Here is a 20,327-nt window from a genome sequence, read left to right as displayed (position 1 = left end):
AGATGTTTACAACAGTCCTGCCAAGTAGCACAGAGCTAGGTGACCAGACCCCTTCTGCCCTACTTTGCTTTCTGTTGGTGTGAGAGGGGGAGAAAGCCATGGCCAAAAGTAACTTGGGAAGGAAAGTGGTATGGCTCATACTTCCTCTTCATAGTCACCGAGGGAAGTCAGGGCAGGAACTCAAGCAGGAGCAGAGGCAGGGACCATGAGTATCACTGCTCCTGCTTGAGTTTTAATACAACCCAGGCTCATCTGCCCGAGCCATCCATAGTGGACTGCGCCTCCCATGTCAGTCACTAATCAGTGACTTACTCGTGAGCCAATCTGGTGGAGGCAGTTTCTCAGTTAAGGTTCCATCCTCCCAGATGACTCCAGCTTGTGTCAAGCTGACAAAAAACAAAACAAAACAAAACAAACACAAACAAACAACAAACTCAAAACTAGCCAATCCTTCCAGTCCTTCTACTTCATACTAAGGAACACTGTTTAAGGGGGTATTCTAAATTGAAATGATAAATGTGACAATACTTAGCATTATTTAGCGGGACCCAGGAACTTGGGGCTATTGTACAGATCCACAATAAAATAAAGTCAACTACTGGAGAGTCCTCCATCAGATAGATGGCTGTGGAAATCTCTGCAGAGAAAACATAGCATGGAAATGTTTATAGCAGATTGAGGAAGGAAGCACAGAACCAAACTTCTCTGTTCATTCCACATACATGGATGAGCACATCTGTGTAAAGCCATGTATACGAACAGTGGAAGGAAATAGCATGAGGAGGACTCGTCATGGCTTTTTAGTAGCATGTTTTTATTATAGAGATGCTCAGTTCCTCCCTCTCTCATTTAATGCCGGCTGTTTGTGTATATTTGTGCAGCTTATTTATTTATTTATTTATTTATTTATTTATTTATTTATTGTCATGTTACACAGGCTAAGCCACACTGGTAGCCTGAATGCCTGTCTTACTATGGTAGCCATGGAATTAGTACTGAACTACTCTGTCTTGTAATATTTCCTAAATGTTTGCCCTTCAATTTCCCGGACACCAGAGAAATTCAGATTCTTGCTAGATTTACCCTTTGTGTTCTGGGTACACTTTTATCATGTCTGATCCAAACGATTTGCAGCTGGGATTGATTTGCTTTCAATGTTGTATGTTTTAGACAATGGACCTTGTCTGGGATACAGAAAGCCAAACCAGCCCTACAGATGGATATCCTACAAACAGGCAAGAAAACCTCCTGCTTTAGGAAATGCCTTTGCTAATGTGTCATGGACTGATTTGGTCTCTTTTGATCTTGGGCCTTTCCTCCCTGACACCTTATTTTCTCTCCTAGGTGTCTGATCGAGCAGAGTACCTGGGCTCCTGTCTTTTGCATAAAGGATACAAACCATCACAGGACCAATTTGTTGGCATCTTTGCTCAAAATAGGCCAGAGGTACCATGTTGATGCTAAGTAAATGAAATTATATCCCTGACACAGCATTTTGACATTTGCTGATGACTTACCAAAGCTACTTAAAGATTCCATATTATTCTTCTAGTCAGAGAGTCTGGCTCCAGATCCTCCTTATTCCCTACTCAATGTCCACTGCTCTAGTCTGAGTGTTTGGACTTGCATTTCCTACCTTTGTGTGGATCATTTTAAGTCAGTCTGATTTTCGTATGTGGGAAATAAATAAATATGGTATGAGAGATGACTAAATAAAATCTTGAAGGTCTTGAAGAACAGGATGACTCAGGGTTAGAACTAGAATTTGTGCTTTGTACTTGACCCGGTGAGCCAAAGGTGCCCATGGCTGTTGAGTCTGGCCATCACCATCTTTCCACAGTGAGTGGGAGCAGATGGTACACACTAAGATGGTTGGAAATAATCTTATTCCCAAGTTGTAATAAAATCATTAGCCCCAAAGTCCCCAGGAAGAGATTTTTTGGGGGGCCCATGCATTTGCTAGAGTCAGTTACTTTAGATTTTTAACTTGGTCCTGAAAAGCACCATGTACCCCAGTTTGGGCGTGTCAATAAGAACACGTGACCTTACTCTGTTCTGGGAATTCAGTATCGAACCTGCCATGAGGCTGAGGTACCTGTAGTTGTTTCTCTTAATGCATCTCGCATTGACGTGAGGGTGGCTACCTTCACATCATGTTCTACACTGGCTTTCCTCTGTGCACATGCATCCCTGGGCTGTCTGCTTCATCTATGGATTATGACCATTTTCTTAAGTCCCAATTAGCCTCACAGTCACACTGATTGTCAGGGTTTCAGCATGAATTTGAGTGGCGAGAGTAGGGACATTTAAGAACAATGGTTAAAAGATCATGGTATTCTCTGAGACACACTCTTCATGCTTGTATGTGGACATAGTGGCATGGTTTTATCTTTGTTCATTTCCACTGTTTTAGATGTATTTTTAAAAATATATTTAATTTTATTTTATGTACACTGGTGTAAGGGTTTCAGATCTGTTGGAACTGGAGTTACAGATAGTTGTGAGCTGCCATGTGGGTGCTGGGAATTGAACCAAGGTCCTCTAGAAGAGCAGTCAGTACTCTTAACTACTAAGTCATTGCTGCAGCTTCCTAGATGTATTTCTAACCACGGTATCTAGATATACTTTTTTTTTTTTTTTTACCTCCATGTTCCTAACCCTCTCTAGCAGTCCTTTGAAGTTTTGTCCAATGTCCAATTTATTTATCTGCTGGAGCAGTCCCAGATAATCTTGACCCCAGCTCCTGAAAATGATCTCTGCCTCCTATGCATAGTCTCCATAATGCTTTTGACGGAACGACCACTTTCTTCCGTTGTGTGCTGGTCTACCTCAGTTTGGTGGTTATTTCTGTACACACCTTAACATGCTTACTAAATGTCTCTTATAGCAGGATCACTGGCAACCCCTATGGCTATTCCTAAAGCTTTTTTTTTTTTTTTTTAATATAAACATGTCAAATAATCATTTGTTAGTTGAATGTCTGAATCAATGTTTTCGAAGTTATCTTCTAGGCCTTAACCTAAACTTTGTCTCTGCAGTGGGTCATCTCTGAGTTGGCCTGTTACACATATTCCATGGTAGCTGTCCCCCTGTATGACACTTTGGGAGCAGAAGCCATCGTATATGTTATCAACAAGGGTAAAACTTTGCTATTACATTATAACTTTAATCTTTCTTAATGTGGAATAATTCTTCAATTTGATTCTTTTTTTTTTTTCTTTCTCTTTTCTTATTTTCCTGATATTATAGTACTTAGGCTATCATTTACGTGGAAACTACACATTCCTATGAGACCAAGATATGCTTAGATAAGAGGTTTAGTGAAATTATTTAATATGGTATAGGATAGTAGCATGTTTACAGACAAGACTACTTTAAACACACGGAATAAAAGTCTGCATACAATGGGCTTGCCTAAGTCACAGTACAACTACAGAGTTTATTTCCTGTCCTTTGAAAGCTTCATTCAGTATAGCTGAGCAATATGCACCAATATGCATGTGAATATATGGACGAAAATTGCCATTGTTATTCGAGAAACATACCCAAGTTCAACTGGCAAGCAGCTCTCTCACAGACCCCAGGGAGCATTTTCTCATTTTCCGTCTCTGGGTTGGTGGACTGGGTAGATTTGTTTGAATAGTGGACACCAGAAATTTTCTAGTTGTGAGGATAAGAATCAGAAAATGATGGCATTTAGAATCCTAAAATGTTGGATCTACTAAACATTCTATCTGTTCTTTGCTTCTTTGTGGGTTATCTACTCTGCAGAGCACATAGCAGGAATGAATCCCAACAAGAAGTGTTTGAGTTTTTTTTTTTTTTTAAACAAAGTGATTTGCATAATTCTAGAAAATAAAATGTGTCAGCAATATTAATAAGATGGGACTTGTATTTCTTTTTTTATAATTAATAGAGTAAGTATTTCAGCTTGAACTCTGTAAATCCAACTCACAGATGTAGTCTCATTCAGGGACCTACTGGGTTTGACTTAAAAAAAAAAGTTCCCTCCTCCCTTTGCAAAGTAGAGTATGTTAATGACCTCTGGCTTGGTTTTTGCTTTTAGCTGATATTCCTGTGGTCATCTGTGATACACCCCAAAAAGCAACAATGCTAATAGAAAATGTAGAGAAGGGCCTTACTCCGGGCCTGAAGACAGTCATCCTCATGGACCCCTTTGATGCCGACCTGACGGAAAGAGGGGAGAAGACTGGGGTTGAGATTTTATCCCTGTCTGATGCTGAGGTAGGAATCAAAAATGGCTTGCGGCTTATAGTTGATTCATCATTGAGCAATTTCAGGGCACCTCCACAAAAAGTATATGGGCTGTTGTTGTTCAGGGATGGCATACAAGACATAAATAGACATTAATTAGACTCAGAAGCTTGAAGAACCATTTCTTCAAGATGACTACAGAACTCATGATGGAGGTGGACAAGGTCCCTTGGCTGGCTGTATACACTTCTGAGTAGAGAATGTCTGGATAGAGAGAACTCAAGGATGGTTATAGGTCTGGCCCCTGATGCAGGTTACCCGGTTCACACTATAATTCTCTATCTGTCTGGAAGTACATCTCCCCATAGCAATAAACAGAGGTTAATGTGATCTCGCTCTCGCAGGCATGTTGGCAAGAGCTAAATGAGTTTGTGTGTGTGTGTGTGTGTGTGTGTGTGTGTGCGTGTGTGTCTGTGTGTGAATTGCTCAGAAAAGTGATTGGTAAATTCTGTCATGCTCTTGATTTACACTATCCAGCAATGGTGTTGGCCATGGTCTTATAGGACCGGACCTTAACAGAGTGTTGAGAAGTTAGGAAATTGAGGTTGCCTTCTTTAGATTAACATTCTTGAGAAGCTTTCTGCTGGAAAGCTTCCGTTACCCATCAGCACTGGCTTGGGGACCCAATCCGGGTTGGAAGTCGGGAGGTTGGGAACAGAGAAAGAGAGCCGAGTTTGTCATAAGTTTACCCACTCTCAACAACTCTTTTTTTCTTCTTGATTTCCTGTGCACGTAGACTCTAGGCAAAGAGAACTTCAAAAAGCCAGTGGTAAGTGCTGCTCCTGAATTTGAGTTTTGTAAAAGTCCCTTCTCAGCTCGTGGCAGCCTAACTGTTTTGTGCTTCCTACCTCCAGCCTCCAAACCCAGAAAACCTAAGTGTTGTCTGCTTCACCAGTGGGACCACAGGTCAGTGCCCGTGAGACCTTGATAGAGCTCCCAGGGAATGGGAAACAAGGTTCAAGTCCTTGCTTACAACCCAAGACATTTATGAGTGGATTCCCAGATAGAAAAACCGAGGCATAAGAAACAGATTCCACTGAATACACGTGGCTACATTCACATGCTCTGGACTTCAGCGTTCTTCAAGATGATGTCAAAATGTCAGCCTTGTTCTCCGCCTTCCACTGTTAATTAGCCGTGTCACTGGGATAGTTTCATACAACACAACACTGAGATGGATGGTTGTGATGGCTCTCTGTAGATGGGTGTGTCCTTAACATTTAGTAGAAGGTATAATTGTATTTACTGTGGTCCATTCCAGTATTCCTGGTTTATAAAGTTTATTAGCAGTATTGTTAGATGATCTTAGGGTTAAAGTCTTAAACATGTGAAGAGCACATGAAGGGTTTATTTGTAATCTCTTAACTATTGCCATCTGAGATTGTGGCTGTGCTGTATCAGTAAGAGGCCTAAGATACGGTAAGTGTAGGCCGTGAATCGTTCCTAAGCAGAGGCATATATCTCTTCAGAAAGCTGCAGCAAGAGGACACACTTTTGTCTCTAGAATGGAACCAAATTGAAAACAGCTTCTTTCAAGGCCAAATCTTACCAATTAGCCACACTAAGGATCTTTCTCTTCGCCTCTGATTTCCTACAGGTGACCCCAAAGGAGCTATGATAACCCATCAAAATGTTGTTTCAAACATGGCTGCTTTTCTCAGATTGCTGGAGGTCAGTGGTCAAAATGAGTCAAAAATGAGACCCTCATTAAAACGTGAATCAGCTATAAGATTTTAAATTGTGGAATTTAGATGGAGCAGAGGTGGGAAAATACAGTTAAAAGTCTCTCATTGCTGTGAAAAAAATACCCAACATAAGTTACTTAAGGGAGTAAGGGCTTATTTTGGATTAATGTTTGTGGCGTTAATAGTCTAGCATGAAGGAGAAGGCTGGAAGCCAGGCAGCTTCGTCTGTGAGGCATGCCCAGCTGGGATTCTTCATATCTTGGTGGATCCAGACTCAGTAGACAGGAAGTAGGGCGGGACCTTAGACCTCAATACAAGCCCCAAGTAGTCTACTTCCTCCAGTGAGGTTCCACCTCCTAAAAGTTGTGCAACCTTAGGAAAGAGTAATCCTGTCTGAGGACCAGATTGTTTGAACACAGAGGCCTAGAGGGCCTTTTGCTTGTAAGCCGCAGCAGTACCTAAGTATGGAAACCACTGGCATAGTCTTTAGGTCTACATGTCAAGCCTCAGTCTTTTAGGATCTGTATGCCATGTGGTTCAAAGCAAGGAATGGTTACAGAACGTAACAAGTTGTGGGATTCATGGAGTACCCAGGGAGGTGTTCGTGCGCCATGGATTTTAAGAATCTTAAAGATGATGCCAACATGTCAAGCTTTTTCTCTCCCCTACCACTCTCTCAGTTAGATGGGATGGGATGGTTTCCGTCCGCCAGGCTTCCTCAGACAAGGGTGAGAGTTGTAGTTTTAACATTGCTATTGGAAGAGAAACTCAACATTGATCCACGGTTGTTTCCTTGTCCCTCATCTACAGCCTATCTTCCATCCCACTCCCGAGGACGTGTCCATATCCTACCTTCCCTTGGCCCATATGTTTGAGAGGGTTGTTCAGGTGAGTGTCCTGTGTGCCTCGTGTGTAGGAGAAGGGGTTTCTGACTTGTTGGTCCCACATTTATCTAGAAGCCAGTGCAGCTCTCTCTTTAGCGGATCAGGCACAGGCATGCCGTTGGATCCTGTGTCATAATCATGGTAGCGCCCCAACTTCCTGAGGTCCTCCATGAAGAAACTCTGCACCCCTAAGGAGGTTAATACTTGCTCCTGACTTCCTGTCTGTCTTTCCTTACCCTTGAGGTGATTCAACAGACATCATGTCTTCTTTTATACGCTTGTGTTGGTTAACATTTTGAGAGGGTTCAAGGTTAGAGAAAAAGTGTTCACAGAGGAATCAGGAAAGGAACATGTGACCCAGGTCAAGGGCCAGCTGTGCCCAAGGAGCACTGTTACCTCCCTCTTGAGTGTGTAAGGGCCAGCTGTCCCCAAGGAGCACTGTTACCCCTCACTTGAGTGTGTAAGGTGATATTGCCAGGCACAGTGTGTGTCCCTGCTGGGAATGGTCTACAAAATTTCCAGCCATTCTGAAGCGGATTTGAGGACAAAAGACGTACTGAGCTTTCAAAACCACAGGTGCTGTGGGTGGAAGGTGCTTTCATTCTCTCTGCCCGAGTATCACTTTACTCAGGATATCATTGGTTGATATATAAAATGACTCAGTGGCTATAACAACACTTTACATGTATTTTAGCATTTCTCAAATCGGGATGGTCTTAACTGAAGGCGTGCTTTTCTATTTTAACTGACAGTGGATTTTCTTAGTCCCACAAGATGAGTGTTTCTTATGAAGGATGCTATCTTAGGCTGGCATACAGAACTGTGGGAGAGCCTTAGGGTGGGACCCACCGTCTCACAGTTTATCTGTCTTGCCACCTCAACAGTAATACGTTTCCATCCTTTATTGGGGGAGCCTCTGAGAGATGCCTAGGTATCTACGTTGGTAGGAAGCAGGTGTCAGGCCAAAGAAAGTGCCTGTGGATTTCTGCTTGCTTCCTTAATTCCATCAGAGGCAGGTCCCGCCTACAGTGATCCATGGCTCTCAGCCTTGTCTTCCATCTTGTTTCAGGCTGTCATATTTTCCTGTGGAGGCAAAGTTGGGTTCTTCCAAGGAGATATCCGGTTGCTACCTGACGACATGAAGGTCTTGAAACCCACAGTGTTTCCCACGGTGCCTCGACTCCTTAACAGGGTCTATGACAAGGTACGAGCCCTGTTCTGTTGGGACGTGTAGACACAACCCCTCCAGTTCCTCATCACACTGTGGAATCCTTAGGGTGGATTGTTAGGGTTCCTGTTTGTGTGCTTGAACTTTTTTATTCTTGAGTGGAAGTATTTTGAAAGATTAATGCTTGTTCCCTAACCTCCATGAGTTCCTCACACAACTATGTGCCTTCCTACAACTTGAGATTGTCTTCTTGGGGTCTTCACCTCAAAGCTATTTGACAAAAACGTCTGGTCTAAACTTAAGTTATTTTCGAAGCTTTGATTCAGCTGTGATGCACCCCGAATCCTGTGAACACATCTCCTAACATTAAGATAGAAGAATTTAAACTAGCTGGGCTTCTGTGACTCAACTGTTTCTCCTGATCACTAACCGGAGCCACAGTCTATGCGGCTCCTCAGGAGAAACCCGTGTGTCCCAGCTGTGTGACACTTGTCTTGTCTTTTATCCTCTGCAGCCTCTGCTCTACCAGAGGCAAGGGCAACATTTTATCCTACCTTTACTTATGTTAACTTTGCTACTAAAATAACCTCTATTATAATCCCTTACTATATTTGTTTAAACCTCAATCATCAAAATCCTATTTAAATTAACACTGTTACTGTGTAAAATCCTTGCTTCAGTTAAATAGTACAGCTTAGGAGGAAATCATCTTCCTAATAATCCACAGGTAAAAATGCCCAGGGGAAGGGAATATTCCCATGAGATAAACACACTACATTATAAGCCGTGGGGATGTCCCCACACCCATTCACAGCACGCCAGACACCAGAGGAAGATGACAGAGGCAATCAGGTAAAAGGCCAGCAGAAGCAAAAGGCACTCTGGGGTCTGGGATCTCAGAACTTACCTATCAGCTATGCATCCAGGAGTTGCCTCCTGGTGGGCTGACACCCTGAACTTCAGCTGCCACCTGCTGCTCCTCTGCTGCCACCTGCTGCTCTTCTGACATGGCCACTGGTAGTTTCGTGGGTTTATTAGTAAGCAAACTAGTTCATGAGTGTGGGCTGCTTCCTTATGAAGCAAGAAGTCGGCATCTTGGCTGCTCACAAATGGCCTTATCATCCTCCAGGTACAAAATGAAGCGAAGACACCCTTGAAGAAGTTCCTGTTGAACCTGGCCATCATGAGTAAATTCAATGAAGTGAAAAATGGCATTATTCGGCGGGACAGTTTGTGGGACAAGCTTGTCTTTTCAAAGATCCAGGTAAGCTGAATGGATCCTGGACACCAGGGCAGGCTGCTACTCAGCATCTTCCTCCCGGCTCAGGTCTCAGGGCACCCTAACTAGAGATTGTCGTAGATCTTCTGTGGCCACTCACACTGTTTTCTTTGTGTCCTTCTTCCTCGTGTGTGTGTGTGTGTGTGTGTGTGTGTGTGTGTGTGTGTGTGTGTGTGAGTGGTGCTGGAGTGGAAAGCCTGTGCCACAGTGTATGTGTAGAGTTCAGAGGACAACTCAGATATCAAGCCTTAACTTCTGCCTTGTCTGAGACAGGGTCTCTCTTGTTCACTGCTGCATACACCAGGCTCCCTGTTGGCCTGCTGACTTCTAGGGATTTTCTTGTATTCACTTCCCTTCTCGTCACAGGAGAGCGTTGGGACTACAGGTGTGCACCATGGCATTCCGAGTATGAGTTCTGATTTTCATGCTTGCACAGCAGGTGCTGCCTTACCCACCTCCTAACCCTTGCTGTTACCTCTTGAGATCACTCTCTTGCCGCTAAAGAGAAAAAAAGAAAGCATAAAACAGTTTTTATGTAGGTGTGAGCACTCTGTTATTGCCTTCGTCTATTTTGTTGAGTCTGTAAATTGAAGAACTTAAAAACAAAATCTCACAGAAGCTCTCCCAGGCACGTTGGCGATTTAAGTGATTTTCTAGAGTGTCAGGCTGTAATGTAAGTGCTTATAAACCAAGTCAGACAGCTGGGCATGTGATTTCACCCATTTTGCAGTAGATGAAGCCAGGGACGGAGGTTCAACAGCTCTTTTTGTCTCCACCAAACAGAACGGCCTGGGTGGGAAGGTTCGCCTCATGATCACCGGAGCCGCTCCCATCTCCACTCCAGTCTTGACATTCTTCCGGGCTGCAATGGGGTGTTCGGTAAGATTTCACACTTACATCAGTGGTGCACACCATTCCAGGGAAATTAAACTGTACATGAAAAGTGCTAAAGAGAAGGTCGCCCCAAATCTTAGACAAAATACCCAACCCGACTACTCATTTCTTCACGCATCAAAAAATAGGAATCTTGACACACATGGAATCAACGTTCCAGAGGACCCGTTGTCTCGTGTTCTGCCCACTGTACTCCTTACCCAAAAGGGTGGTTAGCACCATCTGATGGCATCACGGCAGCTAACTGAAAGCAGTGGTTAGTGACCATTGCTAGACACTTCAGCCCGCAGCCTGGCGTGTGTGGCAGTCAGAACACACATGCGTGTGGCTGTCAGAGCACGCATGCGTGTGGCAGAGCACGCCTGTGTGTGGCTGTCAGAGCATGCATGTGTGTGGCAGTCAGAGCACACATGTGTGTGGCAGTCAGAGCACACATGTGTGTGGCTGTCAGAGCACGCATGTGTGTGGCAGAGCACGCCTGTGTGTGGCTGTCAGAGCACGCATGTGTGTGGCTGTCAGCACGCATGTGTGTGGCTGTCAGAGCACGCATGTGTGTGGCAGTCAGAGCACAGATGGAGAGTTTTGGCTCTCTTCTTTCACCATGTGAGGCCCAAGGGTGGACTTTAGATCCTCAGGTTTGGGAATAAGTACCTTTACCTGTCTTGCCAGTAAATGCTAATGTATATCACCAAACTTTCTGGCAGGTCTCGTCTTTTTTCATACATTCAGGTAATGCTTGAAGTGCCTTTCCCCACATACTTGCCAATAAGATTTTTCAGCCAGTTAGTTGCCTCTAAGCAAAATACTTCATTTCATGCCGTTTCTTTTATGAATTCTCTGCCCATGGACACTTGCATTTCTTCCACAGAAAACAGGCAAAGAGAGATTTAGTTGCGTTGCCTAAGAGTCCTTCATGTACTTAAAATTAACCTCTGCTATGCCAGGCATCTTTTCCTAGTCCATCTTTTTTCTTTCGCCCTGTTTTAGCTATATAAAAACCAAATTGATATGCAGGTCAAATGATGCGTGTTTTTCTATTGTGGTTTTTTAATTGCCAAGACAGGCCTTTCTTTTTTATTTTTTCCTTTTAAAATTTTTGTTGCCTTTTGTTTAAATAATTTAAAAGTTTTTAATTTTATATAAATGGGTATTCTTCCACATGCGTGCCTGTTGACCCAAGAGGCTTGCTACTGCATCTGTAACTGTAGCTATAGATGCTTTTGAGCTGCTGAGAATTGAACACAGATCTGGAAGAGTAGCCAGTGCTCTTAACTTCAGAGCCATCTCTCCAACTCCAATAATCCTTTCTAATCCCTGATTTCTTAAAACTGTCTGTGCCCACATTTTCTTGAGATCTTGTGGATTTACATTTTTCGTGTATGCCTCATCCACCTGAAATGTATAGATCTGACTGTGGATATTTTCTCTCCGATTCCAAGTGAGTAACAAGTTTGCCGATTCTGCCAGCCATGGTTCATGAACACAATAGAGAACAGATCCAGGCTTACATCACACAGAACATCCCCCATACACATGCCCATTATCAAAAGACTGGTACCAGTTAGTGACACGTCTTTGGGGTTTTCAAACGACCATCCCCTTGGCCATTCTTAGTATCTTTCTTTCCTTCAGCCCCAAAGACTAATAGAAAGTTGTGCGTCCAACCCCTTTCCCAGAGATATCGTCTCTCTGCATCTCTCTTTATCTCTACTACCCCTGCCAATTGCAGGACACACCTCTGGCTGCGTAGCCTATCAACTTGCTTCCAGACACCAGCCTTTCTTTGGTCAAGATTATCTTCTCTCTGCGCGGGTTAGCAACCATAGTGCAACCCCCACTCCCTGCTTTAGAGTTGAAAATGCACAGTAACTTAGCTAACCCCATCATTCACATGAGGCTGCCGTTATGTTACACCGGCAGAGTTAAGTTGTTGAGACAGAGACTAAATGTCTCGCAAAGCACAAACTATTTCATCTTGGCCTATACAGAAAGTTTGAGGACCTTGGCCTCTATCAAAGCTGGAGCTCTTTCTTCAATAAGCACACCACTGTTTCTCAATTCCTTATAGGTGCTCTCTTGCCCAGGCTAAGTCCAGTGGCCACTGGACTGTCTGCCACTTAGTGGATAATTTGCATTTCCCACCTACTTGATAGGCTGCATTTTTTTAATGTAGATTTCTGTACTTTGGTTTGTTTCTGAATGCTCTTGTTTCATAACGAACCCCCGCTTGTGGGAACCCTTTCAAGGGTTCACAAAACTATCTCCACCCTGTTGTTGCAACAGCCTGTTTGCCTGCCTTGGCCGTAAGGCATGGCCAGTCGTACTTAATCTCAAGTCTCAAAGCTGCTCTTTGGTTTCCCAGGTGTTTGAAGCTTATGGCCAAACAGAATGCACAGCTGGATGTACAATTACGTCACCCGGGGACTGGACAGCAGGTGGGTTTCCCAGCTTCTGGTTGGGAGAAGGCTACTAACTGAACCAGGGTCTAGGCATTTAGACAGTTTTGGATAAATGTGTAAGTCCTGTTCCCATTCTTAGAATCAATCCCAAAAACATCTGAGAAAAACCCTTGTGTCATGTTGCTTAGCCCAGAATATCTGCTATGTTTTAGGCCATGTTGGGACTCCAGTGGCTTGCAATTTTGTGAAGCTGGAAGATGTGGCTGACATGAACTATTTCTCAGTAAACAACGAAGGCGAGGTGGGTAGGTCATGCCCAGTACTCAGATAATCATAGTGGGGAGGTTTAGTCCAAAAGGAACACAGCTGTGATCTGGCGTAGGCTTGACTCAGTGAGCTGCCTTTTCCTACAGTGGGGACTGAGAGCCCCATACTGTAGTGGCAAGCACCAAGTGAACTTGGTTGGAGCAGGTGTTTCATCAGGTATAAGCAGCAGTCATTTCTATTGTTTTGCCCCCTTTACTGTCTGGCACACAGATCTGCATCAAAGGCAACAATGTGTTCCAAGGCTACTTGAAGGACCCGGAGAAGACACAGGAAGCCCTGGACAAGGATGGCTGGCTTCACACTGGAGACATTGGTCGCTGGCTTCCAGTGGGTATTCCTCTGTAACTATGAAACTGGGGAGAGTAATCTACTTGTTGCAAGAGGGATAAGAATGTGAACTCAAATCAGCTGGGGCAGGGAGATAGGTCTGCAGCCTCCTTTTGAATGGTTTCCTAAAGAGAGAAGAGTACCAACCGAGGACCCCAGATTGGGAACCGGGAGATCTATGGTCTAGTCCTAGCTCTCTTATGGACAGATGGTGTAAAATCCAGAAAAAGTTGGCTGATGTGTGATTGGAAGCTGCCAACTCCAGCCTTTCCTCTCGGCCAAAGCACTCACCTGATTTTGACCACATATTACGGAAGACACCAGATTATAAAGTGGGATCCTTTAGAGTTAGAGCATCATGGACCTCAGAGTTGACATGATTCCCTTGCAGTGAAAAAGGCCAGGTTCATGGCCAGGGAAAAATTAGGTGACTTCTCTAGGAAAGAGGCGGGTGAGTGTAGTATTCTTTTCCATTTCCCTGAACACTTTTCTTCCTACTCTTCTCAAGGTAGAAATTAGTGTTTGACAGTTTCACGTACAAAGGAATGAGAATTCTAAACCATGTGTTTACACAGGCTAATGTAGGTGAAAGTTTCTGTTCCTTGAGGTCCTGCCGCCGTTTAGTGCCAATTAAACACACAGAGGCTTATGTGTGTGTATATATATGTATGTGTAAACAATTATAAACTGTCTGGCCTATTGCACAGGCTTATTACTAACCAACTCTTACAACTTAAATTAGCCCATAGTTCTTATCTATGCTTAGCCAGGTAGCGTGGTACCTTTTCTCAGTATGGCCTTCTCATCTTACTTCCTTTGCATCAGGCTGGCGACTGCATCCCTGTCTTCCCTCTTTCCAGAATTCTCCTATCTGGTAGCCCTGCCTATCCTTCCTGCCTGGCTACCGGCCCATCAGCATTTTATTAAACCAATATGTGTTACAGTGAACGAGAACATTATCCGGCATCAGGCTAATGTCTGCCTCTCACTGACCTTCAGCCCTCTCTGTGGCAGACACAGAGACTGTTTTATAGCTTCCTGATGAACAATTGGCAGTAGTTGCTGCCAATCTCATGTTTTCTCAAAACTCCTACAGGGGAATTTTCCAGGGGTCTCTTTCCTTGTTTTCTTTATCTACTAAGAGTTAGGGGAATGGGGCTATAACTATTTCTTCAAACACCTTTTTTTTGTTTTGTTTTTTCGTTTTGCTTTTTGAGACAGGTTTCTCTGTGTAGACCTACCTGTCCTGGAACTAGCCCTTGTAGAGCAGGCTGGCCTTGAACTCACAGAGATCCACCTGCCTCTGCCTCCCAAGTGCTGGGATTAGAGGTGTGTGACATCACTATGCAGCTCAAACAACTTCTTGCTCATTATTCAAGATTTAAGAGAAATTCAGAATGCTTGACTATGCAGAACACTTGACTACGAAGATTCCCAAGAACACAGTCTCCATGATACACTTAGGTGTTTAGGTTTAATGTATTTCTGTTTAATCAGTCCCAGGCTCTAAGTCTAGGATGCAAGCAATAGATATGGCTCCCCACGTGGGTGATAAAAGGCTGCTTATTATTAATTAATCACTTTCAGTTGAATTGCTGAGTCTGGCTCATTGATTGTTCCACGATTTGTTCAGTAGAGAGCCCTACTTTGGTGTGGCCTTGTGGATTGTGTTTGCCCCTTGTCCCAATTCTACAATTCAAATCCCTAAGACGATAAGCTTCCCAGAGAAATTAAGTCAGGAAAATGAGGCAGCAAATGACCAGTGATGGTGGCCAGAGCCCTGCCAGCCCTACTTCTGTGCTAACAAGCCCGATCACTGGCTGGCTTGGTCAGTAGCACGCAGCTGTTTTAGCCTGCTCCTGGAATTTAACATGAAGTAAACATGGCCGTGAGAGCAAGATCCTTCAGCAATTTAGTAAAAGATAACGCCTCCATTTCTCAGAGTTCTTGAGGTGCAGTTGGAAATAAGCTACTGGAAATGGAGAGCTGCAGAATGTGTTCACTGAATGAGGCAGCCATTTGCATAACCCCGCTGGCCTCTGGGACTCCCCCTGAGGCTTGCTGGTTGGCTTTCTGTAGACAGTCACTACTCATTTCCCCAAAGTCAAGAAAGAGAAACAGCAGAAATCTCCAGAGTAACCATTTTAAATAAGGACAGTACCTGTGGCTTTCCCACATTGCTACAGAGTAACCATTTTAAATAAGGACAGTACCTGTGGCTTTCCCACATTGCTACAGAGTAACCATTGTAAATAAGGACAGTACCTGTGGCTTTCCCACATTGCTACAGAGTAACCATTTTAAATAAGGACAGTACCTGTGGCTTTCTCACATTGCTACAGAGTAACCATTGTAAATAAGGACAGTACCCGTGGCTTTCCCACATTGCTACAGAGTAACAGTTTTAAATAAGGACAGTACCTGTGGCTTTCCCACATTGCTACAGAGTAACCATTTTAAATAAGGACAGTACCTGTGGCTTTCCCACATTGCTACAGAGTAACCATTTTAAATAAGGACAGTACCTGTGGCTTTCCCACATTGCTACAGAGTAACCATTGTAAATAAGGACAGTACCTGTGGCTTTCCCACCTTGCTGCTGACACCATCTCTAAGGCTCTCACACAGATGCTTTTATCTGCCTCGTACAGAATGGAACTCTGAAGATTATCGACCGGAAGAAGAATATCTTCAAGTTGGCACAAGGAGAGTACATTGCTCCAGAGAAGATAGAAAATGTTTACACCAGGAGCAGACCAGTATTGCAAGTTTTTATCCATGGGGAGAGCTTACGGGTAACACACCAGTTTCAGGGATGGCCTATGTTGGTTCTCATAGTCAGTCATAGGACATTTGGGCAGCTGGGTCCAGATAAGACACCCCAGCTTACTGCCACTTAACTACACTCTGAGTCATTAACATCCATCAAATCATTTCTTGGGATTATGAAAACAACTATTTTCAGAGGTGGCCTCTATCTCACCCGACTTTGTGTTTGGGACCCTTGGTGTCCACTCTGAGGAGCTCCTCTGACACAGAAGTGTCCTTCACATACTGCACTTGGACCTGGTTTTGTAGGGGTTGGGAAAGCTCTTTGAAGAATCAGGTGTGGTTAGAACATCTGTGTAGTGAGTGCCGAGTGGGAGAATACACGGTGGGGGAAACTGGGTACCAGATCGGTCGGGACGTCTGACCTGTTACAATAATCCATATTCCTTCCCACAGTCGTTCCTGGTAGGAGTAGTGGTCCCTGACCCAGATTCACTTCCCTCATTTGCAGCCAAGATCGGGGTGAAGGGTTCCTTCGAGGAACTGTGCCAAAACCAAGTAAGCATGCCTCAAAATGTTGTCGAAGTAACCCTGACTGAGAACGTTCCCCATATAAGCATGATTGAGAACCTTTGCCATGTAGCCTGACTGGGAACCTCTGTTTACTGAATAAGCATGGGCGTTGGGAGTCCTCATGGCCTGCCGTGGCAACTCTGGGTTCTCTGAGCCTCCTCTCTGGGGGGGACGGGACTCTTCCTGCTTCTGTGACAGGTAACTGCACCCTAGATGGACTTAATAGTCTTACTAGACTGAGAAACAGAATGGACAGTTTAAAACACAAAATGCTGTGTCCTGTTTTGTTTTTAAGCAGTAATGTGCTGCTTGTGAGAGGAAATGGAGTATGCAGACGGAAAACTGCCATATAGACAGCACCTGTTAGCCTGTGGGTCAGTCTTTCCTGTTCCCTTTCCTTTGGTAAATGCAAAGTACATGACCAGCTTTAATACACTTTTTCCGCATCTCAATTTTATCCAAATCTTTTAGGCATTGCCAGTTAGTTCTTGCCTAGCCTTCCATTTAAAACTCCTCAGACATGCCTGCTCTAAGTGATGTTTTCCATTTTAGAGTGTAAAAGAAGCTATTTTAGAAGACTTGCAGAAAATTGGGAAAGAAGGTGGCCTGAAATCCTTTGAACAGGTTTGTATTGTTGATGTCCTCCTGGTCTCACAAGTGCCACTAGAGAGTTTAAAGCTTCCACTTATACTGGTTTCAAGCCTTTTAACTTACAAGGAATTTACATTTTAGATTTACTTAAAAAAAAGTGGTTTATTGTTATGTATTTTGTCCCCCTTTGCTGTCCATCCATTATTCCTTCTTCCTGCTCACCTAGCATGCATGGGTTAATCTCCAGTGCTGCATTAATGGTACATGATGGGGGATACTGGTAACCTCGGCACTGTTCAGATGGGGAAGGAGGGTCAGAAGTTCTGGGTCAATCTCAGCTATACAGAGTTCAGCCTGGACTACAGAAGGCCGTATCGTGGAAAGGACATGGGTCTGCGTTTTTACTCTCATAAAGTGAAACAAACGTTGCAGTTTGTCATGGAGGAGTTGGGGGCACTTTGCAGGTGAAATGCCAGCAATCAACGTGTGCCCACCTTCCAGGTGAAAAGCATCTTTGTGCATCCAGAGCCGTTCTCCATTGAAAACGGGCTTTTGACGCCAACCCTGAAAGCCAAACGAGTGGAGCTCGCCAAATTCTTCCAGACCCAGATCAAGAGCCTCTATGAGAGTGTCCAGGAGTAGGGTAAGGTACCGGCTGCTGAAGGGCTCCAGGAAGCCAAAGCATGCAATCGGACCTAGCCCTCGTTTGCCTTTTCCTCATACCTGTTATCTACTGAACTATCAGAGTGTAAGATACAGGCGAGAATAAAAGCCCACATGTCCCTGCTTAGACTTTGCTGACATTTTAGGCCTTCGGGCTGCTTTATCCACATGCCGTCCTGCAGGGCCCCAGTTTTTGTCCAGTGTTACTGCTCAAGATCGCCATCGCAGGGCCGTCTTGATTACCCATCACTAGTTCTAGGGTCCCAGGGTTCCTCTAGGTAGCTGCCTTGTTTTATAAAGCCCCTGCTTGCCAGCGGCTCAGCACTCCCACAAGTGCTAAGCACAAGCGGTCACTCTTCAGTACACCCTCAAGCCGTGGTGAACCCAACCATAAATGCCATCGCTACTTCATAAGTGTAGTAGCGCTACTGTTACGAACTGTAATGTAGATGTCTGATATGAGACCTCCAAGGCAATTGCGATCAACAGGTTGAGAATTGCTGCTCTAACAGATCAAGAGACTTTTAATTTATAATTCATATTTTTCAGTTACTCCATAAAACTACTAATTTGAGTTTTAACCTGCCGCCTATACTAATCCTATTTATGAGACAAACGTCTACACACTTCTGTGTACGTCAATGTTTATGCAATGAAGGGACAAGGTAGAATAGCAAAGTGTTGCTTTCCTAGACAGACTTCTGCGTTGGGAATTTATTAAACATAGTAGATAGTGCGTCCAAAGAGAATGCTGTTTTAAAATGTTATCTGCAGCGGCAGCTTCTGATACTTACAGTCTGTTCCTTACAGTTTGCTGAGCCAAAAGCTGTGGAAGAAGAGACAGAAACTTATGTCCAGTGAACTTTTCCAGTAAATGGGGCAAGCAATGAGCTACTTTCCCGCACTGGGAGCAAAGGTCTGTGGGCAAGCGCAAAGCGTGCACTGCTGGCCTGTCTTCTGTGAATGGGACTTCTGGATTTTTCCCCTGGACTCCCAATTCCTGCAGTATCTTACTGCCAGACAGAATGTGGTGCCTCTACTTGTAAATGTCAAATCTTTGAAATAAACTATTGCTGATATTTATGTTGTGCCTGCTATCGTGTGGATTGTGATGAGATTCAGTCTTAAACAAGACTCGGAGAAAAATCGGATGTACAGTAGAATCACTCGACTTGAAAAGTGGTATCATGACTCGGCACTTCTCTGGGGTCCCTGAGTTACAAAACTTTGTAGCCAGATGTGGCGACACATACCCACAATGAGGACACTCAGGAGGCCAAGGCATGATTGTTGCAAGTCTGAGGCTAGTTTGAGCTATGTAGTGAGACTCTGTCTCAAAATTCAATAAACATTGCCTGGGATTGTTACAAGGTCCTCAGACGAGTCTAGCATGCAGCAAACTCAGGTAAACTGACAGCCTGCACCTCTGGTCCTATCACAGCTCAGGGTAATAAGCCTGTAAGGCAGGCTTACACTCTAAGCATGCCCACGTTGTTTCCTTTATTTTGGTGTATGGCTCTCTTTTTTTTTTTTTTTAAGATAGGGTCTCATTATAGCCCTGACTAGCCTGTAACTTTCTACGCAGACCAGGCTGGCCTATTACTCAGCTCCACCAGCCTCTGCAGTGCTGAGATTAAAGGTATGTGCCACCAGGTCTGGCTGCTGTACTATAGTCTTAACATCTACTCTGTTCTGGCTTCTAACTGGAACTTAGAATACTCAAGGTTTTTTTTTTTTTCCTTTTTAATACATCTGTCCTTGAAACAAAGGGAAGGCAGGACTACCTTGTAGGGACCTTGGGGGTCTGGAGCCTTCTCAGCTCTGACTCCCATCTCAGTTTGCCCCTGTTCATCTGACCTCAATGGCTGCCTCACTGATCTTCAGGCATGCCAGGCCCACTGCAGTGAGTTCTTGCTGTTTCTGTTTCAAATGCTGCCACTTCCACAGGAATGACTGGCTCTTCTTATCTGCTTTGTCAACACAAGACCATCCTGCCTTCAGAAATGACTGTACCTGACACTTTGTTCACCCGCTGCCCCTGCAATGGAGTACAAGCCACACTTGCTCCACTGCCGAGTCCCCAAGCACCCATTTCTAACTCTTACCTACTACAGTGGCCCCGGAAGCCTCAAGTCCCCCCAGTGCAAAGACTTAAGGAATGCTCAATCAGTTTACTCAAGCGCAGAGAAGTAGGCTTCCCCTGTAACTCCACTCACTGTTTTGACAAGCTCACCTTTATGCTTAGATCCTAGTATCTGCACAAACTTCAGGTTTTGATATTAGACACGAGCAGTGTCTAATGACTCTCACAAGCTGTAAAGCCGTTAAATCAATCCATCAATAACAGAGCTCACATATTGAACTGAATATGTCACATCTTAAGACTCAGGATTCAAGATGCCAAGTCTGCCCATGGTAGCAGGGCAGTGTCTCCATGCAGATATAATTTTTTTTACTCAAAACAAACAAAACAAAAAAACAAAATGCACTTTT

General features: G+C 44.1%; 1 protein-coding gene across 2 annotated transcripts in view; it reads left to right on the top strand.

Moving 5' to 3' along the window:
* Positions 1-18,917, top strand: part of Acsl5 (acyl-CoA synthetase long chain family member 5) — a 43,591-nt gene extending 24,674 nt beyond the window's left edge. For both annotated transcript variants that reach the window (XM_051200097.1, XM_051200098.1), the window contains exons 4-22: positions 1,171-1,235; positions 1,345-1,446; positions 3,039-3,138; positions 4,067-4,245; positions 5,012-5,044; positions 5,130-5,181; positions 5,873-5,946; positions 6,771-6,848; positions 7,914-8,048; positions 9,142-9,276; positions 10,075-10,170; positions 12,548-12,620; positions 12,797-12,885; positions 13,122-13,238; positions 15,890-16,033; positions 16,464-16,565; positions 17,133-17,204; positions 17,673-17,814; positions 18,645-18,917. In XM_051200097.1, the coding sequence (XP_051056054.1) occupies positions 1,171-1,235; positions 1,345-1,446; positions 3,039-3,138; positions 4,067-4,245; positions 5,012-5,044; positions 5,130-5,181; positions 5,873-5,946; positions 6,771-6,848; positions 7,914-8,048; positions 9,142-9,276; positions 10,075-10,170; positions 12,548-12,620; positions 12,797-12,885; positions 13,122-13,238; positions 15,890-16,033; positions 16,464-16,565; positions 17,133-17,204; positions 17,673-17,813 (1,787 nt within the window). In that variant the 3' untranslated portion in view covers position 17,814; positions 18,645-18,917. The remainder of the gene's footprint in view (positions 1-1,170; positions 1,236-1,344; positions 1,447-3,038; positions 3,139-4,066; positions 4,246-5,011; positions 5,045-5,129; positions 5,182-5,872; positions 5,947-6,770; positions 6,849-7,913; positions 8,049-9,141; positions 9,277-10,074; positions 10,171-12,547; positions 12,621-12,796; positions 12,886-13,121; positions 13,239-15,889; positions 16,034-16,463; positions 16,566-17,132; positions 17,205-17,672; positions 17,815-18,644) is intronic.
* Positions 18,918-20,327: the final 1,410 nt, after the last annotated feature.

This window comes from Phodopus roborovskii, unplaced genomic scaffold (genome assembly GCF_943737965.1).
Source record: "Phodopus roborovskii unplaced genomic scaffold, PHOROB, whole genome shotgun sequence".
NCBI classification, from domain to species: Eukaryota; Metazoa; Chordata; class Mammalia; order Rodentia; family Cricetidae; genus Phodopus; species Phodopus roborovskii.
Note: the sequence above shows the minus strand (reverse complement) of the source record. Positions and strands in the feature narration are given on the sequence as shown.